This window comes from Heptranchias perlo, chromosome 1 (assembly GCF_035084215.1).
Source record: "Heptranchias perlo isolate sHepPer1 chromosome 1, sHepPer1.hap1, whole genome shotgun sequence".
Lineage (NCBI taxonomy): Eukaryota > Metazoa > Chordata > Chondrichthyes > Hexanchiformes > Hexanchidae > Heptranchias > Heptranchias perlo.
The window spans coordinates 120774345-120794403 of record NC_090325.1 but is presented as its reverse complement, the minus strand read 5'-3'; the positions used below and the strand labels follow the sequence as shown (position 1 = coordinate 120794403).

Here is a 20059-nt window from a genome sequence, read left to right as displayed (position 1 = left end):
AGCTGCAGATGTAGTCCCAGCTCTGCCCTCTCAGGTAATTCCGGGACAACCCGGGGCAATGTATAAGAGGCAGAGAAGCAGCAAAATGGGTCTCCGCCAGTTTATTTTGACTCCTGTGCCCATGAAAATGGGAGTTACCCGGGGGCAAAGGTCGCGGAAATCAGTTATGTGGTATCTCTGTATACCGATTTGCTTTATGATTGAAGTGGAATATTATTGTAACTTAGGAATACTTTGAATGTAAATTGCACTGTATATTGCAGTCCTTCCCAATTTGAGAATGGGGAAGGAAGTTACAAAAAAAATTGAGTTGAGGAAACCTTTGTTTTTCTCTTGTTGCTGACAGTCTATTGAAGATCTGCCATTGCCAATCCTAAAGCTGGAAGAAAATTGTTCAGCTGACCTAAGTGGCACATCCATCAGCGTGCAGCTCTCACTGCAGTAGTACAAATCCACATCCATTTAGCTGTTAGATAATGCTGATTCAGATGATCAGTTCAGTACCAGCTAATTATTGCTGTGTATATAGTGGTACTGAATTTTTAAATTTATGATGCCTCTAGTTCAACCTCGTGCAGTATTAGGAAATATACTGATTTTCCTACCACAGTGAGTTGCTCATTGAAGTAGTTTTTCTTTGTATGAACTGAGCTGTAGTTTTCAGACAGGAAATGCCACGTTTTATTTTTTCTTTCTCTAAGGTAAACCAGAGCAGAGGAGAACATCCATAGAGAACGAGACTGAGCCACATTCTAGTCAGCAGATCCCAGTTAAGGAAGACTTGTTTGGTTGTGTTCCATTTGTTTCTGAAGCAGGTTAGTTTGTTTAAAAAAAAAACCATTTGGCACATCAAGTCTAATCCTTCAAAAGAAGTTTTACCTATGGTTGTTAATCACATAGAAAATTACAAAATTTCTCCGACCCCTGAAGGTGCTGGAGTGAACATTCTACTATAATAATCCAAGATTACAGTCTGTATTTTCCCTCATTTATTCAGCCTCTGTGTACTTAGTTAGAATTTGCTTTAATTCATTGAGGCAGTTGAACATCATCTGGAACACTGTCTCAGAAATTTGTATCTTTTGAACTGCTATTTTGCTGGGGTGCACCCTAGTGTACATAAGGAGGCATTCTGAACTGCACTCATTTTCCTCTGGTTGTTGGCAGCAATCTGGCTGTTTTCTGCACATAAAGGAAAAGCTTCATTATCTGCAATATTGGTATTTCAGTGCTTCAAAATAGAGTGGGAGTTTTGGAAAATATAGGTTTCAATACTTTAAACGGTTTTTGAGAGTTCGGCATAACCTTAACTGAGTGTCCTATGATATTTTGGGTTCAAAAATTACTATTGACATGTTCTTAGCTGATGTATGTTATTTTTACATCAACATTTTTACATGGACTGGCATGGAACCATGTAAGGCCATCTGAATGCAACCAGCCCATTTCCAGCATAGGCCATGCTTCTTGCTCCTGTGCCATTGCCTCTGGGGTCCCCAAAGATCTGTCTTTGGCCTTTCTTCCTCATCTACATGCTGCCCGTCGGCACCATGAACAGGCTTAGGGTCAGTTCCTAACTACTGCAACGCTTCCCAAGACTACTTTCATGCTATCTATTTCTAGTTCCTTTCCCCTCTTTCCTCCTGCCCCGGCCATCTAGTACCTTGGACTGTTTTCTACTCAAAGGCTCCTACGTAAATATAAGTTAAGGCTGCTTAAAACCCAGCAAAAGAAGTTGCTGCAATCATCTGATTTGCTGGGAGATTGTCCTACAAGAAGAATTCCACACTTGATGTCTTTCCACTTGGAAGAATCATGAGCTTACATTCTTTCAAGAAGCACAGGTCAGCAGAACACTAGTTTGGGTAGTATGTACTTTTGGGAAAGATGCATTGCTGAGGAATCTTCTGTTCAGATTCGTGGGTGGGAAAGGGTGTTATGGAACTCGGAGCTTGCATGTTTTTATCAGCACTGACCAGTCAAAAACCCATTTCTACAGTTCCTATACTGCAACTGACAAAATGGCTGAAGCATCAAAATTTTAAACTAACCCTCAGCTTTATAACTGCCATGGGTGCAGCTGCAGACAGTACCAATAGAAATCCCCTTTCCACTCAACATCAAGACCAGTGCAGCAGTATTAACATACTTTGGCTGACAAACCTTCCCATGATAGATCTTTTTATAAGTTGTCAACCAGAGTAACTTCTTAGACTCTTTTGAAAGATTTCTTCAGTATTACGTCTTGTCAGATGGCTCCAAGAGTGTCATGTCCAGTCAGGTACTAGTCTATAAATCTGATACAAGGGGACCCACCATTGTATTCACTCTGGCCAACATTTCTGGGCAAATTGCAATACTGACTGACTCTTATGAAGTACATTTTCCCCAAAATGGTGAATGAGCATTCTATCTTCTCTGAGGATGATAATGATAGGAAGATGGTGGTGGGAGTAGTAGGTGCTCAGGTAGCATCACTAGGAAGAGAAACCTGTTCCTCAGTGCTCCTTTTTCCTGGTATCTTTTGACTGTAACTCCAGTAATACAAATGGAACTCCATGTCTCTGAGAATCCAAGCATCAGCAAGTATTTTTATTTTGGGAAGTATCTTAAGCTCAGGCATTCTCAGGATTCCAGTTCACTCATCCTATGTGGCCTACCATCAATATTGGTATGGGAGAACATTGGTAATTTACCACTGTTGCTTCCAGTCCAGATAATTTGAGTTTGCATTGCCTTGGGGAAAAAATAGCCTTTCATTACACATCCTAAAGCGGACTCTTGGACAGTCTTTCATGTACAGGCAAGTGCAGAAAATTGTCAATGTAGGGTGAAGTATCTCTTTAGAAAGAGTCAGATAGATAAAGGATTGTGTTCTTACATTACCTTGTAAATTAAATAGCTTTGTACAAAGCTCACTGTTTTGTGTTTGTTCAAATAAACTACCCAGATTAATACAGCACAGATCTCTGCAACAGTTGGGAACTGTACCCAGGTCAACTTCTATAACCCAGCCATGCCATTGTAGCAGTCCACCATGGGTACCCTGTGCAATAGCCAGGACAACAATCTAGAAGATTTTGCTTTGCAGATGAGCATGTTTGAGAATTTCAGGGTTGTCAAGCTAAGTTCCTGTAATTGCTGTTTGAGGAGATGGACATTTGGAAGTTGAAATCACTCTGCAGAGTTTCAGAAAGCAACAAAAAAAAGCTTGAAAGCATTTGGTTTCTAAAACTGCAGCTTGCTTCTGGGTCAGTGCATATTACTGATTTCATGGGAAAGCACTCTTTTTAAGGTCAGGTGGGGTTTTACCCATGGTTTCAAGATATCTAAATAGGGTGGATAGGGGGAGGGGAAAAAGAAACCTCCACGTTGACCTCCACCCCTCAACCAGAGCTTACTGCTGTCCTTGGCACTGGTGGAAATTCAAGCAGGGACCCAAACTCATAGTTCAGTTCAAGTGAGTGGGACAATATCAAATGCTTGGGTAAAAGAGATGGTAAGGAAAGGCTGTGCTTGTTGTTTTCTTTGTTGTTGCCTTATACAAATTATTTCCACTTTTTGTGTTAACAAGAATAGAGATGGAATGATCAGTTGCGAGATCTAACATTTAATCTATTTCAATACACTGTTTTGCTTTGATTCAACTTTTGTTAAATATTGACATGGTTTTTGGATGAAATAAGCTTCACAACAGATTTTAGTAATATATTTATGCATTAGTGTTAGTTGCTTAGTCATTTTGTTCTTACAGGAAATAAGCATAAGAGAAGGAATGATTTTCCTTTCATTGTTTTTTTGAAATTGCACTGTTAAGCAGCTGCTGCCTCCTTATCTTCAAAGTAGTAGAACAGACTGAGGGGAACCCACCCAGTATGGTAATCCCCATAAGAAACATGTGGCAAATAGCTTTGGATTGACAGTGGCAGTATGTTTCTAATTCAAATATAGCTCCAAGTTACTCACCCAAATGTTCCTGCTGCTAAATCAGCAGAAGGCATGTAATTACAAGTTACAAGTCATTCATCAATTTTAATCCGATGTCTAGGAAAAGAATATCGCAAAAAAATACTCCTTTTTGTAAAGATTTGAATCACCATACATGATATGTTCTTATGTCCCACAATTTGGAGATGAATAATTGTTTTTAAAAATTGTACATGTTTGCAATTTGTAATAATCCTGCTTCATACATTCCAAAAAGATGTTAAAATACACATTCCTTTTACAGTGATTTATACAAATGTACATTTTCAAAATGTTATCAAATGGATTAATAGTTTGCGTCAGGTCATGTTTAGTTCAAGAACATAATTTGATGTATGTTTGAAAAATAGTGCTTCAGGACTGATAATTTAAAAAAACAAAATTATTGGCAGCTTGTTGGGCATAGGTTGTTGCCAAAAAGTTACCCTGTATATAGGGATTATTTATATCATTATAATAATAAAGTCATGGGGGGAAAAGTTCGATAAGGGTCCATTTTGGGCAGTGTTAGCGCAATGCGCTACCACCCCGCGCCCGATGGACCCTGCGCAGGCAGGACGCAAGTTTGGGCCCAAGGGAGCACTTACCTGCAATCAGCGTTCCTTTCCAGGCCCATGTGGAATCAATGCAATTTGCACTTTTCACCACCAGAGGGTGCTCAATCTCTGAAAGGGAGGATGTTTCTTAAAAATCTCTTAAAGGTAGCTGGTACCCTGTTATTTGCTGAAAATATCCGTCTTCTGTCTGCATGGAGTCTGAACAGAAATCCCATCCCTGTGTTTACCTGATGAGTTATGTTAAAACATTGAATAAAGGTTGCGCACTACTAAATCCCACATCCTCCAGTCTGCACACCAGACCTCACCAATCTGCCGATCTAAGTTGGTACCAGGCCTGCGAGAGTGCATGCACCCAAGGTCTCTAGTGCACCATTCTCTGTTGATGCACTAGAGACCTTGGGTGCAAGAGGTGGACAGAAGGAGGGACATCCTGTATGGGGTTGGGGGGGGGGGGGGGTGGGTGGTAGGAGGAGGAGGGCAAGAGGTCCTTCAGACATATACTCAAAAGGCAGTGGGAGGTAGCGGGGGACGAAGTCAATGCCAGGCGCACAGCATCATGAACATGGATGCAGTCCAGGAAGAAGGTCAATGCTTTGACATGAGTGGGCAAGGTTAGTGAAGTCAACTGGCAAGTGGCGCCTCCTACCAACTGCACCATGCACTACACCCCCCATCTCCCACATACCAATAAACTCTCCATCAGTTCTCAACTCTTCCAATCAATGCTTCCGCTCACTCTTATACATTACCACTGTTTCAAACTGCCCGCCCACAACTCACAGGCCACACACACTGGCAGCTATTCAACCATGATAGGCACATCTCCCAGGCACACATCCCGCTTTCTTGCAGGAGAAGGTGGCGCATATCAGGAGGCAGCAAGTGGCCGTGGCATTTAGCCCGTCGAGCCTGTTCCGCCATTCAACGAGATCATGGTGGACCTGTGACCTAACTCCATATACCCGCCTTAGCCCCATATCCCCTAATACCCTTGGTTCACAGAAATCTATCAATCTCAGGTTTAACATTCGCAATTGAGCTAGCATCAACTGCTGTCTGTAGAAAAGCGTTCCAAATGTCTCCCACCCTTTGCGTGTAGAAGCATTTCCTAACTTCACTCCTGCACGTCCCGGCTCTAACTGTTAGGCTATGTCCCTGCGTCCTAGTATTCACCACTTTCTCAAGGGCAATTAGGGATGGGCAATAAATGCTGGCCTCGCCAGCGACGCCCACATCCCATGAACGAATAAAAAAAAAGTGTAGGAGACCTCCAAAAACAGTTACAAATGTCTCGGCAGCCAGAGGCAATAATCCAGCCACTAACCTGTAAATCCTGCATGGACCCTTTAAATAGCACTGGTGGGGGGGTCCTCCAGTCACTCTAAGACACGTTTAAATGGTCGGGGTTAAGACTGCGTTGAGTTGAACATTTGGTCCCAAAATGGTGTCTATCACTTTAAATCAGCGTTGCACACTGAAGCCATTTTCTCCCTACTTTACATAATTCCAGCATTCGTTATCTGCACCTGCGCAAACTCCTATACCAAGATGGCACCTGGCACATGTCATGCAGGAAATCTTGGATGCGGAGAGGCAGTGTAGCGCCGAAATAACGGTCGCTACATGGCCCAATTTAGCGCCCATTGTTTCTAATGAAAGGGACTCTACTGGAAATCGATTTTAAAATTTAATATGTATGCTTTTTGTTATGGATACAACAAGCTTTAACCTTGAGGGAGTGGTAAACTAATACAATTGATATCTATCCATTTTATTTCTTATTACAAAAAATCTTGTCTATAGGAAAGTAATATTGTAGTGAGCCTCTAACGTTGTTTGGTCCGCACTAATCGCGTAACATTGTGAACCAATCAGACTGCTGGGAAAATAAACCAACTCATTTTTGGTTTCAGTGCTATGTTAATCCTCCACTACAAGCAATCTGACTTCTGCTCTGCTCCCAACCTGATCTCTACCTCTGAATACACTGGCATTCTTTATAACCCCAGTTTTTTTTCTACTTTTAAAAAAAAAATTGTACTCATCATGGAAAAGGATGTTAGCGCTTGGAATGGAACTCTTCCTATTTTAGCACCTGGTGCTGGCATCAAGAACTCACAGATCAGGTATAACAGGTGCAGAGTATAACTCCTCCTATTCTGCCCCAACATGTCTTTACCCCAACTTCAAATGGGCACCATGGGTTATGAGTTCCACAGATGCCAGCAGCCTGCCAAAATCTCATCCAAATTCCTATTCTTAATGGTACCCTGCACCAGTTGTGACAATCTTTTATTTCTTGCACCAGCCATCCTGTAACTTTTTTGACTAAAATTGACATTATTATGAATTAGGTACAGTTTTGTGCTTTAGGTCCATGTCAACTAGGAACTGCTGAATCACCTTTTAAGCAGGATCACAATAGGAAGCAGTCACGCGAGAATCTCCATTCCATCATTCTGGTCTGGATTTGAACCTGAGGTGAAAGGCCAGTATCTAACTTGCTGTACCTTTCTGTTTCCCCCACTCCAGCCTCCCATTGCTCTTCTGGATTCAGGTCCCCTACTCCCTTCCATCTCCTTCAAGCCTCCTTTTCCCTATCAGCATTTGTGGCCTTTCTACTCTATACCCCTTTGCAACCTCTTTGTGTCCTCCTCACAGCTTACTTTCCCACCTAGCTTTGTATTGCCAGCAAACTTGGATACATTACACTCGACCCCCACCCCCCCATCTGAGTCATTGATATATATTGTAAACAGCTGAGGCCCAAGCACTGATCCTTGCGGTACTCCACTAGTTACAGCCTGCCAACCCGAAAATGACCCGTTAACCAATCCTTAATCCATGCTAATATATTATCCCCAATCCCATGAGCCCTAACCTTGTGTAACAACCTCTTGTGTAGCACCTTATGAATGCCTTTTGAAAATCCAAATATACTACATTCACTGGTTTCCCTCTTATCTACCCTGCTAGTTACACCCTCAAAAAAATTCTAATAGATTTGTCAAACACTACTTCCCTTTCATAAAAGCGTGTTGACCCTGCCTAATCATATTTTGATTTTCTAAGTGCCCTGTTACTATGTCCTTAATAATAGATTCTAGCATCTTCTCTACTACTGATGTCAAGCTAATTGACCTACAGATCCCTGTTTTCTCTCTCCCTCCTTTCTTGAATAGCAGGGTTACATTTGCTACCTTCCAATCCACAAGGACCGTTCTCGAATCTAGAGAATTTTGGAAGATCACAACCAACGCATCCGCTATCTCTGCAGCCACCTCTTTTAAAACCCTAGGATGTAGGCCATCAGGTCCAAGGGATTTTGTCGGCTTTTAGTCCCATTAATTTCTCCAGTACTTTTTCTTTACTAATCTTAATTACTTTAAGTTCCTCAATCTCATTAGACCCTTAGTTCCGCACTATTTCTGGTATGTTTTTAGTGTCTTCTACTGTGAAGACAGATACAAAATAATGTTTAACATCTCTGCCGTTTCCTTATTCCCCATTATAATTCTCTTGTCTCTGCCTCTGAGGGACCCGCGTTTACTTTCTCTTACATCTTCCTTTTTACATACTTGTAGAAGCTCTTACAATCTGTTTTTATATTTCTTGCCAGTTTACTCTCATTCAATTTTCTCCCTCTATCAATTTCTTGGTCATCCTTTGGTGATTTCTAAAATCCTCCCAATTCTCAGGCTTACTACTTTTTTTGGGCAACATTGTAAGCCTCTTCTTTTAATCTAATACTATCCTTACTTCTCTAGTTAGCTCGTGGAGTTTTTATTCCTCAAGGGAATGTATATTCATTGAGAATTATGAATTATTTCTTTAACTGTTGCCAATGCTTATCTACCATCATATGTTTTAATCTAATTTCCCAATCTACTTTAGCCAACTCACCCCTCATACCTACGTAATTGGCTTTGTTTAAATTTAAGACCCTAGTTTTGGACCACATTATGAAACGCAGTATGAAATTAATCATATGTTCACTCTACCCCAGAGATTACTAATTAACCCTGTCTCATTACACAGTACTAGATTTAAAATAACCTGTTCCCTAGTTGGTTCCTTGACCCATTGTTCTAGAAAACTGTCTCATATGCATTCCATGAACTTATCCTCCAAACTACTTTTGCCAATTTGGTTTGCCCAGTCTATATGAAGATTAAAGTCCCCCATGATTATTGCCTCACCCTTGTTACATGCTCCTCTAATTTCCTGATTTATACTCTGTACAACACTATAACTACTGTTATGGGGCATATAAACTACTCCCAGCAGTGTTTTCTGCCCCTTGTTATTTCTCACCTCCATCCATACTGATTCTACATCCTGATTTTCAGAGCTAAGATCCATTCTCACTACTGTCTTTATCTCATCCTTGATTATCAGGGCTACCTCCCCTCCTTTTTCCATTTTGTCTATCTTTTCTAAAAGTCAATTACCCTGGAATATTTAGTTCCCAACCTTGGTCACCCTGCAACCTGTCTCAGTAATGGCTACTAGATCAAACCCATTTATCTCCATTTGTGCCATTAATTCATCTATCCTGTTACGAATGCTTCCTGCATTCAGATATAGTGGCTTTTAATTTTTTAACTTTCTACTATTTTTTTTCCTGATATGACCTTAGTCACTAATGCTCTATTACCTTTGTTAAACTGTCTGTCCCTTCTTGACACACTCTGCTTATTTTTACCCAGATTGCTACTTTGCTTTACAGTCTTGACTTTTCTCTTTAGACATATGAAGTTATCCTCACCTAAACCCTCCCCCCGTCTTATTAGTTTAAAGCCTTATCTACCACCCTAGTTATTCGATTCGCCAGGGCACTGGTCCCAGCCTGGTTTAAGTGGGGCCCGTCCCAATGGAACAGCTCTCTCTTTCCCCAGTACTGGTGTCAGTGCCCCATGAATTGAAATCCCCTGCTTCCCAGACCACTCTTTGAGCCATGCATTAAACCATCTGATCTGTTTGTCCCTATGCTAATTTGCGTGTGGTTCAGGTAGTAATCCAGAGATTATTACCTTTTGAGGTTCTGGTTTTTAATTTGGACCCTTGCTCCTCAAACTCCCTCAGCAGAACCTCATTCCTAGTTCTACCTATGTCATTGGTTCCTACGTGGACCACGACAACTGCTTCAAGTTCTTCTCCAGCCGCGAGGAGATATCTTAACTCTGGCACCGGGGCAGGCAGCACAGCCTTCGGGACTCTCGGTCGTGGCTGCAGAGAACAGTATCTATCCCCCTGACTATACTGTCCCCTACTACATTTCTTTTCCCTCCCCCCACTTGAATGGCCTCCTGTACCACGTGCCATGGTCAAATTGCCCATCCTCCCTGCAGTCTTTGTTCTCATCCCCATAGGTAGCAAGTATCTCGTACCTGGTAGATAAGGGCAAAGGCTGAGGCTCCTCCACCACTGCATCTTACCTGCCTGATTCGCAGTCACATCCTCCTGTCCGACCACTAACAATATCTAAACCATTACCTAACCTAAGGGGTATGACTGCCTCCTGGGTCAAAGTGTCCAGGTAACTCCCTCCCTGATGCATCGCAGTGTCTGCAGCTCGGACTCCAGCTCAACAGCTCTGAGCTGAAGTTCCTTGAGTTGCAGACACTTACTGCAGAGGTGGTTGCCTGGGATCATGCTGCTCTCCACAAACTCCCACATGCTGTAGTTACGGCCGTTATAGTATGAGCATTAAAACACACCCCTCAACTCAGTATTAGGAAAGCCATTTGTACAAACCTGCCGAGAAAGTCCCTAATGCTACATCCTCGGGCGTAACCCAAAGACGATTTTGTTCTGAATTTCTATCACGAAAGAGACTCCATCTACCTCCTCACTCCCCACCGCCTCCTCCCCTGATCCAAGGAAGGTAGACACTAGTTGGACATGAGACAACTGACTCACGTGAATTTGAACTTAGTGGGCAGCAGATACTAGGGGTTACTACGGAACAACATAGTGAAAGAAAAAGCTTGCATTTATATAAACACCTAGGGGGTAATTTTCATACTCGGGAGTGGAAAATGGCAGTAGCAGATTGGCCGCCCATTATACCACTAGTTTTCTGCCCCTGCTGAAATTCATTATTACCCTCCTTATGTCTTCAGGACGTCAAAGCATCTTAAATCAGTGGATTACTTTTTAAGTGAAGCCACTTGTTATGAAGGCAATGCAGTAGCCAGTTTGCATACAGGAAGCTTCTACAAATAACAAATGAGATGAATAATCACCCAATCTTTTGTTTTTGTTGGTCCTTGCTACTTTTCAGATAATGCATGGTATCTTTTATATCCATCTGAACAGGCAAATGGGATTTTGGTTTAATGTTTCATCTGAAAGAAGATACATTGTAATGTTCCTTCGGTATTGCACTAAAGTGTCAGCCTAGATTATATACACAGCTTGAACCCACATCTTTTGACTGAGGTGAGAGTACCATCGTTTGAGTGCAGCACGTGAGCAGCACAACTCACCATAAAATGACTCTATTGCCACGGTAGCATAGGAGTTATGTTACTGGACTAGTAATCCAGAGGTCTGGACTAATAATCCAGAGTCATGAGTTCAAATCCTGCCACGGCAGCTGGGGAATTTAAATTCAATTAATTAAATAAAATTTGGAATTAAAAAAAACTAGTATCAGTAATGGTGGCCATGAAGCTACCGGATTGTCATAAAAACCCATCTGGTTCACTAATGACCTTTAGGTAAGGAAACCTGCCGTCCTTACCCGGTCTAACCTATATGTGACTCCAGACCCACAGCAATGTGGTTGATTCTTAATTGCCCTCTGAAATGGCCTAGCAAGCCAATCAGTTGTAAAATCTCACTTAAAAAAAAAAGTCATAAAAATAAAACTGAATTGACTACCCTGCATCGGACCACGAGGCACCGAACACGACAAAAGCAAACCAAGCCCAGTTGACCCTGCAAAGTCCTCCTCACTAACATCTGGGGACTTGTGCCAAAATTGGGAGAGCTGTCCCACAGACTAGTCAAGCAACAGCCTGACATAGCCATACTCACAGAATCATACCTTTCAGCCAACATCCCAGAATCTTCCATCACCATCCCTGGATATGTCCTGTCCCACCGGCAGGACAGACCCACCAGAGGTGGCAGTACAGTGATATACAGTCAGGAGGGAGTGGCCCTGGGAGTCCTCAACATTAACTCTGGACCCCATGAAATCTCATGGCATCAGGTCAAACATGGGCAAGGAAACCTCCTGCTGATTACCACCTAACGCCCTCCCTCAGCTGATGAATCAGACCTCCTCCATGTTGAGCACCACTTGGAGGAAGCACTGAGGGTAGCAAGGGCACAGAATGTACTCTGGGTGGGGGACTTCAATGTCCATCACCAAGAGTGGCTCGGTAGCACCACTACTGACCGAGCTGGCCGAGTCCTGAAGGACATAGCTGCCAGACTGGGCCTGCGGCAGGTGGTGAGCGAACCAACACGAGGGAAAAACCTACTTGACCTCGTCCTTACCAATCTACCTGTCGCAGCTGCATCTGTCCATGACAGTATTGGTAGGAGTGACCACTGCACAGTCCTCGTGGAGACGAAGTCCCGTCTTCGCAGTGAGGACATCATCCAACATGTTGTGTGGCACTATCGCTGTGCTAAATGGGATAGTTTCAGAACAGATCTAGCAGCTCAAAACTGGGCATCCATGAGGTGCTGTGGGCCATCAGCAGCAGCAGAATTGTATTCCAGCACAATCTGTAACCTCATGACCCGGCATATTCCTCACTCTACCATTACCAACAAGCCAGGGGATCAACCCTGGTTCAATGCCAGGAGCACCACCAGGTGAACCTAAAAATGAGGTGCCAACCTGGTGAAGCTACAACTCAGGACTACATGCATGCTAAACAGCGGAAGCAACATGCTATAGACAGAGCTAAGCGATTCCACAACCAACGGATCCGATCAAAGCTCTGCAGTCCTGCCACATCCAGTCATGAATGGTGGTGGACGATTAAACAACTAACTAGAGGAGGAGGCTTTGTAAACATCCCTGTCCTCAATGATGCAGAGTCCAGCACGTGAGTGCAAAAGACAAGCTGAAGCGTATGCAACCATCTTCAGCCAGAAGTGCCGAGTGGATGATCCATGTCGGCCTCCTCCCGATAACCCCACCATCACAGAAGCCAGTCTTCAGCCACTTGATATCAAGAAATGGCTGAGTGCACTGGATACAGCAAAGGCTATGGGCCCCAACAACATCCCGGCTGTAGTGCTGAAGACTTGTGCTCCAGAACTAGCCGCACCTCTAGCCAAACTGTTCCAGTACAGCTACAACATTGGCATCTACCCGACAATGTGGAAAATTGCCCAGGAATGTCCTGTCCACAAAAAGCAAAACAAATCCAATCCGGCCAATTACCGCCCCATCAGTCTACACTCAATCATCAGCAAAGTGATTGAAGCTGTCGTCGATAGTGCTGTCAAGCGGCACCTACTCACCAATAACCTGCTCACTGATGCTCAGGTTGGGTTCTGCCAGGACCACTCTGCTGCAGACCTCATTACAGCCTTGGTCCAAACGTGGACAAAAGAGCTGAATTCCAGAGGTGAGGTGAGAGTGACTGCCCTTGACATCAAGGCAGCATTTGACCAAGTGTGGCACCAAGGAGCCCTAGTAAAATTGAAGTCAATGGAAATCAGGGGGAAAACTCTCCAGTGGCTGGAGTCATACCTAGCACAAAGGAAGATGGTAGTGGTTGTTGGAGGCCAATCATCTCAGCCCCAGGACATTGCTGCAGGAGTTCCTCAGGGCAGTGTCCGAGGCCCAACCATCTTCAGCTGCTTCATCAATGACCTTCCCTCCATCATAAGGTCAGAAATGGGGATGTTCGCTGATGATTGCACAGTGTTCAGTTCCATTTGCAACCCCTCAGATAATGAAGCATTCCGTGCCTGCATGCCGCAAGACCTGGACAACATTCAGACTTGGGCTGATAAGTGGCAAGTTACATTTGCGCCACACAAGTGCCAGGCAATGACCATCTCCAACAAGAGAGAGTCTAACCACCTCCCCTTGACATTCAACGGCATTACCATCGCCGAATCCCCCACCATCAACATCCTGGGGGTCACCATTGACCAGAAACTTAACAGGACCAGCCACATAAATACTGTGGCTGCAAGAGCAGGTCAGAGGCTGGGTATTCTGCGGCGAGTGACTCACCACCTGACTCCCCAAAGCCTTGCCACCATCGACAAGGCACAAGTCAGGAGTGTGATAGAATACTCTCCACTTGCCTGGATGAGTGCAGCTTCAACAACACTCAAGAAGCTCGACACCATCTAGGACAAAGCAGCCTGCTTGATTGGCACCCCATCCACCACCCTAAACATTCACTTCCTTCACCATGGCGCACTGTGGCTGCAGTGTGTACCATCCACAGGATGCACTGCAGCAACTCGCCAAGGCTTCTTCGACAGCACCTCCCAAACCTGCGCCTTCTACCACCTAGAAAGACAAGGGCAGCAGGCACATGGGAACAACACCACCTGCACGTTCCCCTCCAAGTCACATACCATCCCGACTTGGAAATATATCGCCGTTCCTTCATCGTCGCTGGGTCAAAATCCTGGAACTCCCTTCCTAACAGCACTGTGGGAGAGCCTTCACCACACGGACTGCAGCGGTTCAAGAAGGCGGCTCACCACCATCTTCTCTCGGGCAATTAGGGATGGGCAATAAATGCTGGCCTTGCCAGCGACGCCCACATCCCACGAACGAATATATTAAAAAAAAACCACCTCCTAACCACAGCTTGGACACCATTCTCCATTGAATAGTGATTCCACGCAATGAAGGTGTGGAGTTTCAGCAGCAGCAGCTGTTTACCTCTCTGCAATCCAAACGTGGTAGGCACCAATTTCTGGATACAAGAGTGCTTGCTCACATACCTTTCCCCAGGTAAAACTTCCTGGTTGCTGTCTGCCCAAGTCTCTGAATTTCCCATGATCATTGACGTTATTAAGCATCAGCCTTGACTCAGCGGTAGCACTCTTGCTTCGTGAGACAGTGTGTTGTGGGTTCAAGTTCCACTCCAGAGACTTGAACATATAACCTAGGCTGATACTCCAGTGCAGAACTTAGGGAGTGCTGCAATGTTGGAGGAACCATCTTTAGGATGAGATGTTAAACCGAGGCCCCGTCTGCCCCCTCAGGAGGGCATAGAAGATCCCACTGCACTATTCAAAGAAGATCATATGATTTTTTTCTCGGTGTCCCGGTCAATATTTATCCCTCAACCAACATCACTATAACTGATTACCTGATCATTATCTCTTTGCTTTTCCCTTGCTGTGTACAAATTGGCTGCCACATTTCCTATATTACAACAGTGATTACACTTCAAAAGTACATTCATTGGCTGTAAAGCGCTTTGGGACGTCCTGATTGTGAAAGGTGCTAGTTCGTTCTTTCTGATCCTATCCCCTGATACCACAGTCACTACGTTTTTCAAAATTGCTGTCATCATTCCTTCCCCGCCCCCCCCCCCCCCCCCCCCAAACCAATAAATGCTTTGCTGATCTGAAGTGAACACCCAGATGAGCCAAAATCTCTTCCAACTTTTAATGTCAGCAAATCCAAAGCCATTCTCAGTTCCTGGCTTCAAGTCCATCTCTCTTCGCAGCTGCCATCTCGGGCTTAGCCGAAAGGTGTGTAACCGTGGTATATTGCTAAATGCCAAGTTTAGCTTCCTACCCAATGTCGATCACCTCAATATTGCCTCCCTCTGCCTTTACCCCTCCTCCTCTGCTGCTGAAACACTGATCCATGCTTTTATTCTCACATGTATGGATTTCTTTACTGCTTCTCCCTGCTGGCTTCCCTATTTCTACCATTCAGAAACAAGTCATCCAGACTGCTGCAACCCATGTCCTCACTTGCACTGAGGGCCACATCTCCATCATTTCTGTCCTCGCTAAGCTCTAATAGATTTCCGTGGCCCAGAGAAATGATATTAAGATTCTCATCCGTGCCTTCATACCCCTTCACTACCTTTCCTGCCTCCATGATCGCCTCCAGCCCAAAGTTTGAGACAAAAGTAGGTGATGTGACAGAATGATGATACTGTAGCCTGAGTGTGGAAATTGGGATGAGCTTGGAGGCTAGCTACAGAACAAGACTGGTGGGAGCTGGCTAATCAGGAACAGGCTTGAAGCATGGGGATCAGCCCCTGTAACTAAGTGATTAGCAGGAATCAATCTGATGGTACCTGTTAAGTGCAGTCATGTAGGAGATTTAATGGTCTCGTCGTTCACATGGTCCAATTAAAAATAAAGGACGTGCCAATCAACAGACACATTGTAATTTATGTAGATTGTGAGAGGGCTAAAATTAATCAATTTATTTAGTAGATATGATTGTAAAGAAATTTTATTGCAATGCAACATTTTGTCAATGTATGAAAACACACGGTAGCTCATCATTTCTAAATAAAGAAAATTCCTTATTCAATATTGGTCGTAAATGTTAAGATTGTGATGTGATTATATTGTTATAAATGAATGTTAATTAATAGTTTCTTTTTTATTCTATTGGGGGAATTTAGGAAGCAGAGCTGATGTATATCTTGTAAGAAAATTCTAGACATCCTTTGCAAAGAAAACAAAATAATTCTGCAGTTTTTATTTTAATGAGTTTCATATTCTTCAGCCAGTGGGACACTGGCTGAGCCATCTTGTTACAGCTGCAGTGTTGTCAGTCCAGTTCAATGTGTTTAATCTCTGCTGCTTCCTCTAATGACATTCTATCCTTCAGGATTTTAAAAAATTGGTCTATATCAGACCTTTTTGGGAAGTCAGACTCCATTTCATTCTCCTCTTTCCCCCCTTCCCCTTTGCAAAAAAGGAAAACCCACTATTCAGACTCAATTTTGTGTTCAAGAAGTACCAGCTTGAAAAATTAAACACATTTTGACATAGGATAGGCCTTTAGCACTTTGCCTTTAGCACTTTGCCTATAGTTATTGCACTTCAAAAGTAATCTTGTTAAATGGTTTCAGATGTTTGTGGTAAGTTGCTTTTTTTTGTGAATGTTGTGCTTAAGGTGAGTGCGTTTAATGCTGAGGAATGGATCAGCTTCCATTTGGGCAAGCAGTCTCAGTACAGCATGGTTAGAGGGAGGGTAAAGCCCCTTCTACCCTGCCTCAACTCCATTCTTCGAAGAGCACCTCTTACGCACAAATGGGACATTTTCTCTTTCCCCACACCAGCTGTCCCTGAAGTCTACCTGAGCAAGATTCACATATTGGGGCTAGTTTTGCCCACTAGAAACTGAATTAAAACTGCCCAAGCTCATTGTGGATAGAATCCTTACAGCCAGCAGACAGAAGATAATTTATTCCTTTCATTCTGAGCTGGATTTGCACTCAGCTCCCAGAGATGGAAAGATTTTTTTTTTAAACTAGTGATCTTGATGCTTTCAATTTATTTTTTCCTAAATTTTTATGTCTTTAAAAAAAATGTTTTACTAGTAGTCTAAATGTTTTTATTCTCCCTTAGGATCAAATGGCAAAAGTGAAGAAAATGCAACAAATTCAAATACTATTTCCGACAGTGTATTTAAAGCTGAAAAACAGGGACATATCATCCTTCAACTCAGTGGCCAGAGCAAAGGAGGAATAAAAAATGACCCAAATTTAATCATACAGCAGCACCATAAGAAAAATGGAGAAGACTCAGACAGTGACTTTGAGTCTGACCCACCTACTCCTCAGAGCAGTGAGGAAGAGGAACAAGAGGAGGAGGAGTTCCACAGTGAACAAGGCGAGTTCAATGATATAGAAGCAGAAAATTTTGGGCAGAGGCCACTGCTGATGGACTCTGATGAAGAGGAAGAAGTGGATGAGGAAGAAAAGCACAGCTCTGATTCAGACTATGATCAGACTAAGGAGATTTATCCTGTAACAGAACCAGGTTCAGAGTACAGTGCTGATGCTGAAAGTATTGCAAGTGCAGAGTCAGCAACAGCACTCATCACTCCTCCAGATTCACCACAAGTCAAAGGGAATAAAACATTACAAGATGAAGTAGATATGTTTGGTGCTGTGCCATTTGTTGGGTTGCGCCAGCACACACAACCCAGCAAAAGAGTGGAAAATAAAGATAGCTTTCAAAAGTCGCCCTTCAAATCAGTCACCCTTAAGGAGCAGGAAGAGTTTGATGTATTCAGTAATGCACCTTTTACCAAGAAATTACCTCATACAGTTCAATATGGTGAGGATACTCTGACACAAACTCCACCCGTTTCACCTAATGATGTGGACATGTTTGGTTCCACTCCATTCCAGCCACTTCAAGCTGTACATTGTAGAAAGGAAAGCAAAGAGGATGTGTTTGGACATGTTCCTTTTGAAGAGATCACAGCTAGTCAACAGCACAAGATGAAGCAGCGCAGTTTACAGAAACTTTCTTCTCGACAACGGCGCACCAAGCAGGAGTCTTCCGGTGGAAATGGCAAGCGCCATCATGGCACGCCAACAACTACAAGAAAACCTTCCAAACCTAACTATAGAACTCCAGAGCGAGTACGCAGACACAAAAAAGTAGGGAGGCGTGATTCACAAAGTAGCAATGAGCTACTGAATATATCTGACTCTAAGGAGAACATTGGTGTGGCACTTACTGATGGAAAGGAGAAATGTCAGTCATTGCCAACTGATGAAAGCCTGCTTGACCCATTTGGTGCTAAGCCATTTCATCCACAAGAGCTTGTAAGAAACTCTCAGTACCAAGGTCTAGGTGATAATCGAGGGGACCACAATCAAGTTGCTAACAGATCCAGACCAGGTTCGGTACATGGGGCATTTCACACTGGAGATGGGCTAAAAACCGATGATTTTGGTGCAGTGCCCTTTACTGAACTAGTATTACATAGTGTTACACAGCAACATGGTGACTTTGATCCATTTGGTGCTGCACCATTTCCTTCCAAACAGTAAAAATATTAGTCTTCCAGTAGAACAGACTCCATATCTACTTAAAGCTCATTTCCCACCACAAGGCCTTATGAGCAGGACTTCTTCCCTATGCTACGCAATACCTCTGAGCCATCGTAGAGGGGGAAATCCCAGCTAACACTCGCTCTCCTTAAAAAAAATAACTTTTCTCAATATGTGGAATGTGTGTATGAACCATTTCATTCTTAATTTCACATTTTAAAGGATTTATAATGTTCTGCCATGAGTCCTGATTCTTTTTATTAACTTGGAAACTTTGAAAATAATTCAGTCATAAAACAATGTAAGCTTGCAGAACTACAAACACCTGTTAAAATTTGAGATCTCCATTAGAAAGGGATTTGATGTCTTCAAACTGGAACTACACTTGATCATGTAAATTATGTATTTTGCCTTTTCTGAGGTGGAAAGTAGCAGAATGATTGATTCCCTTTTTGTAGAATGTGCCCATAATCCTCAGACTAGCATAGTATCAGACCATGTGTTTTGCTGGTTGTCAAGTGATCATGATATGCAGCCACAGTTGAGAAGCCAACGATTTTACATGCTTAAAGCTGGAGTTGAAATGCTCCAATATTATTTGAGATATAATTGTGTTTTAATGCTTTTGTTCAGCCGGGCTGCTTTTGTGTGAACGGAAATCAAACAAAAATCCAGCACATTTTATTGCTGCGATACAGTTAAAGTGCACTTTTCAGACTTAGAGACTTGAAAGTGAGCAAGTCGCTTTTTGTATTAGTTTAATTATAATGTTAAACCTGTCATTTTATATTTTTGATTGATCACAATCTGCTTCGTGGTTTTCTTTCCACTGTTTAACACATGGGGAGCTCTGTTCATATTTACTTTTTTCTTTGATGCAAACTGTTAAATTTTCATTTAAAATACAATTGGAGGGATTGGTTTCCCATATTCCCTTTGTTTGTGTTCATTGATACCTGCTTTCCAATGAAGCAATAAATTCCACTTGAAGTTATGGTTATAATTAATTCACTTGTATTAAGGGAAGCTTTGATTTAGTTAAAGGCACCTCTACATACAGTTAATTTTGATTGGAATTTTGATGTAAATCAAGTAATTAGATGGTAAAATGACTTGTACAGAGAGGGTGAAATTCAACTCCAGTAGCACAAAATGGGCGATAACAGATTGGCTGCCCATTACACACTCCACCCAACTTTCCTGGAGTGTATAACGGGTGTCTAATTCCTACTGCCCATTTTGCACCCCCACTGATGTTGAATTTCAGTGTCTCCATTGGGAAGAAATAAAAGTATTAATACATCTCCTAGCGTGGGAGAATTACTTGTTCATCTGGAGAAGCCAACTGACAGTTACATGTGGAAACTCACTATTTCCCAGAAAGCATGGTAGCCAAAAAGGTAATGGTCATGACATTTTTAACATGTAACTTTTTTTTTTGTGGTTAGTGAAGAATGACTATTTTGCAAATTTGGAACCACTTTTTTAACATATGTATGTTACAGATATTACAACAAAGGC

General features: G+C 42.8%; 1 protein-coding gene across 2 annotated transcripts in view; it reads left to right on the top strand.

The window, feature by feature from the left end:
* Positions 1-19840, top strand: part of bmp2k (BMP2 inducible kinase) — a 131054-nt gene extending 111214 nt beyond the window's left edge. For both annotated transcript variants that reach the window (XM_067990657.1, XM_067990649.1), the window contains exons 15-16: positions 702-815; positions 17100-19840. In XM_067990657.1, coding sequence (XP_067846758.1) covers positions 702-815; positions 17100-18538 — 1553 coding nt within the window. In that variant the 3' untranslated portion in view covers positions 18539-19840. The remainder of the gene's footprint in view (positions 1-701; positions 816-17099) is intronic.
* Positions 19841-20059: the final 219 nt, after the last annotated feature.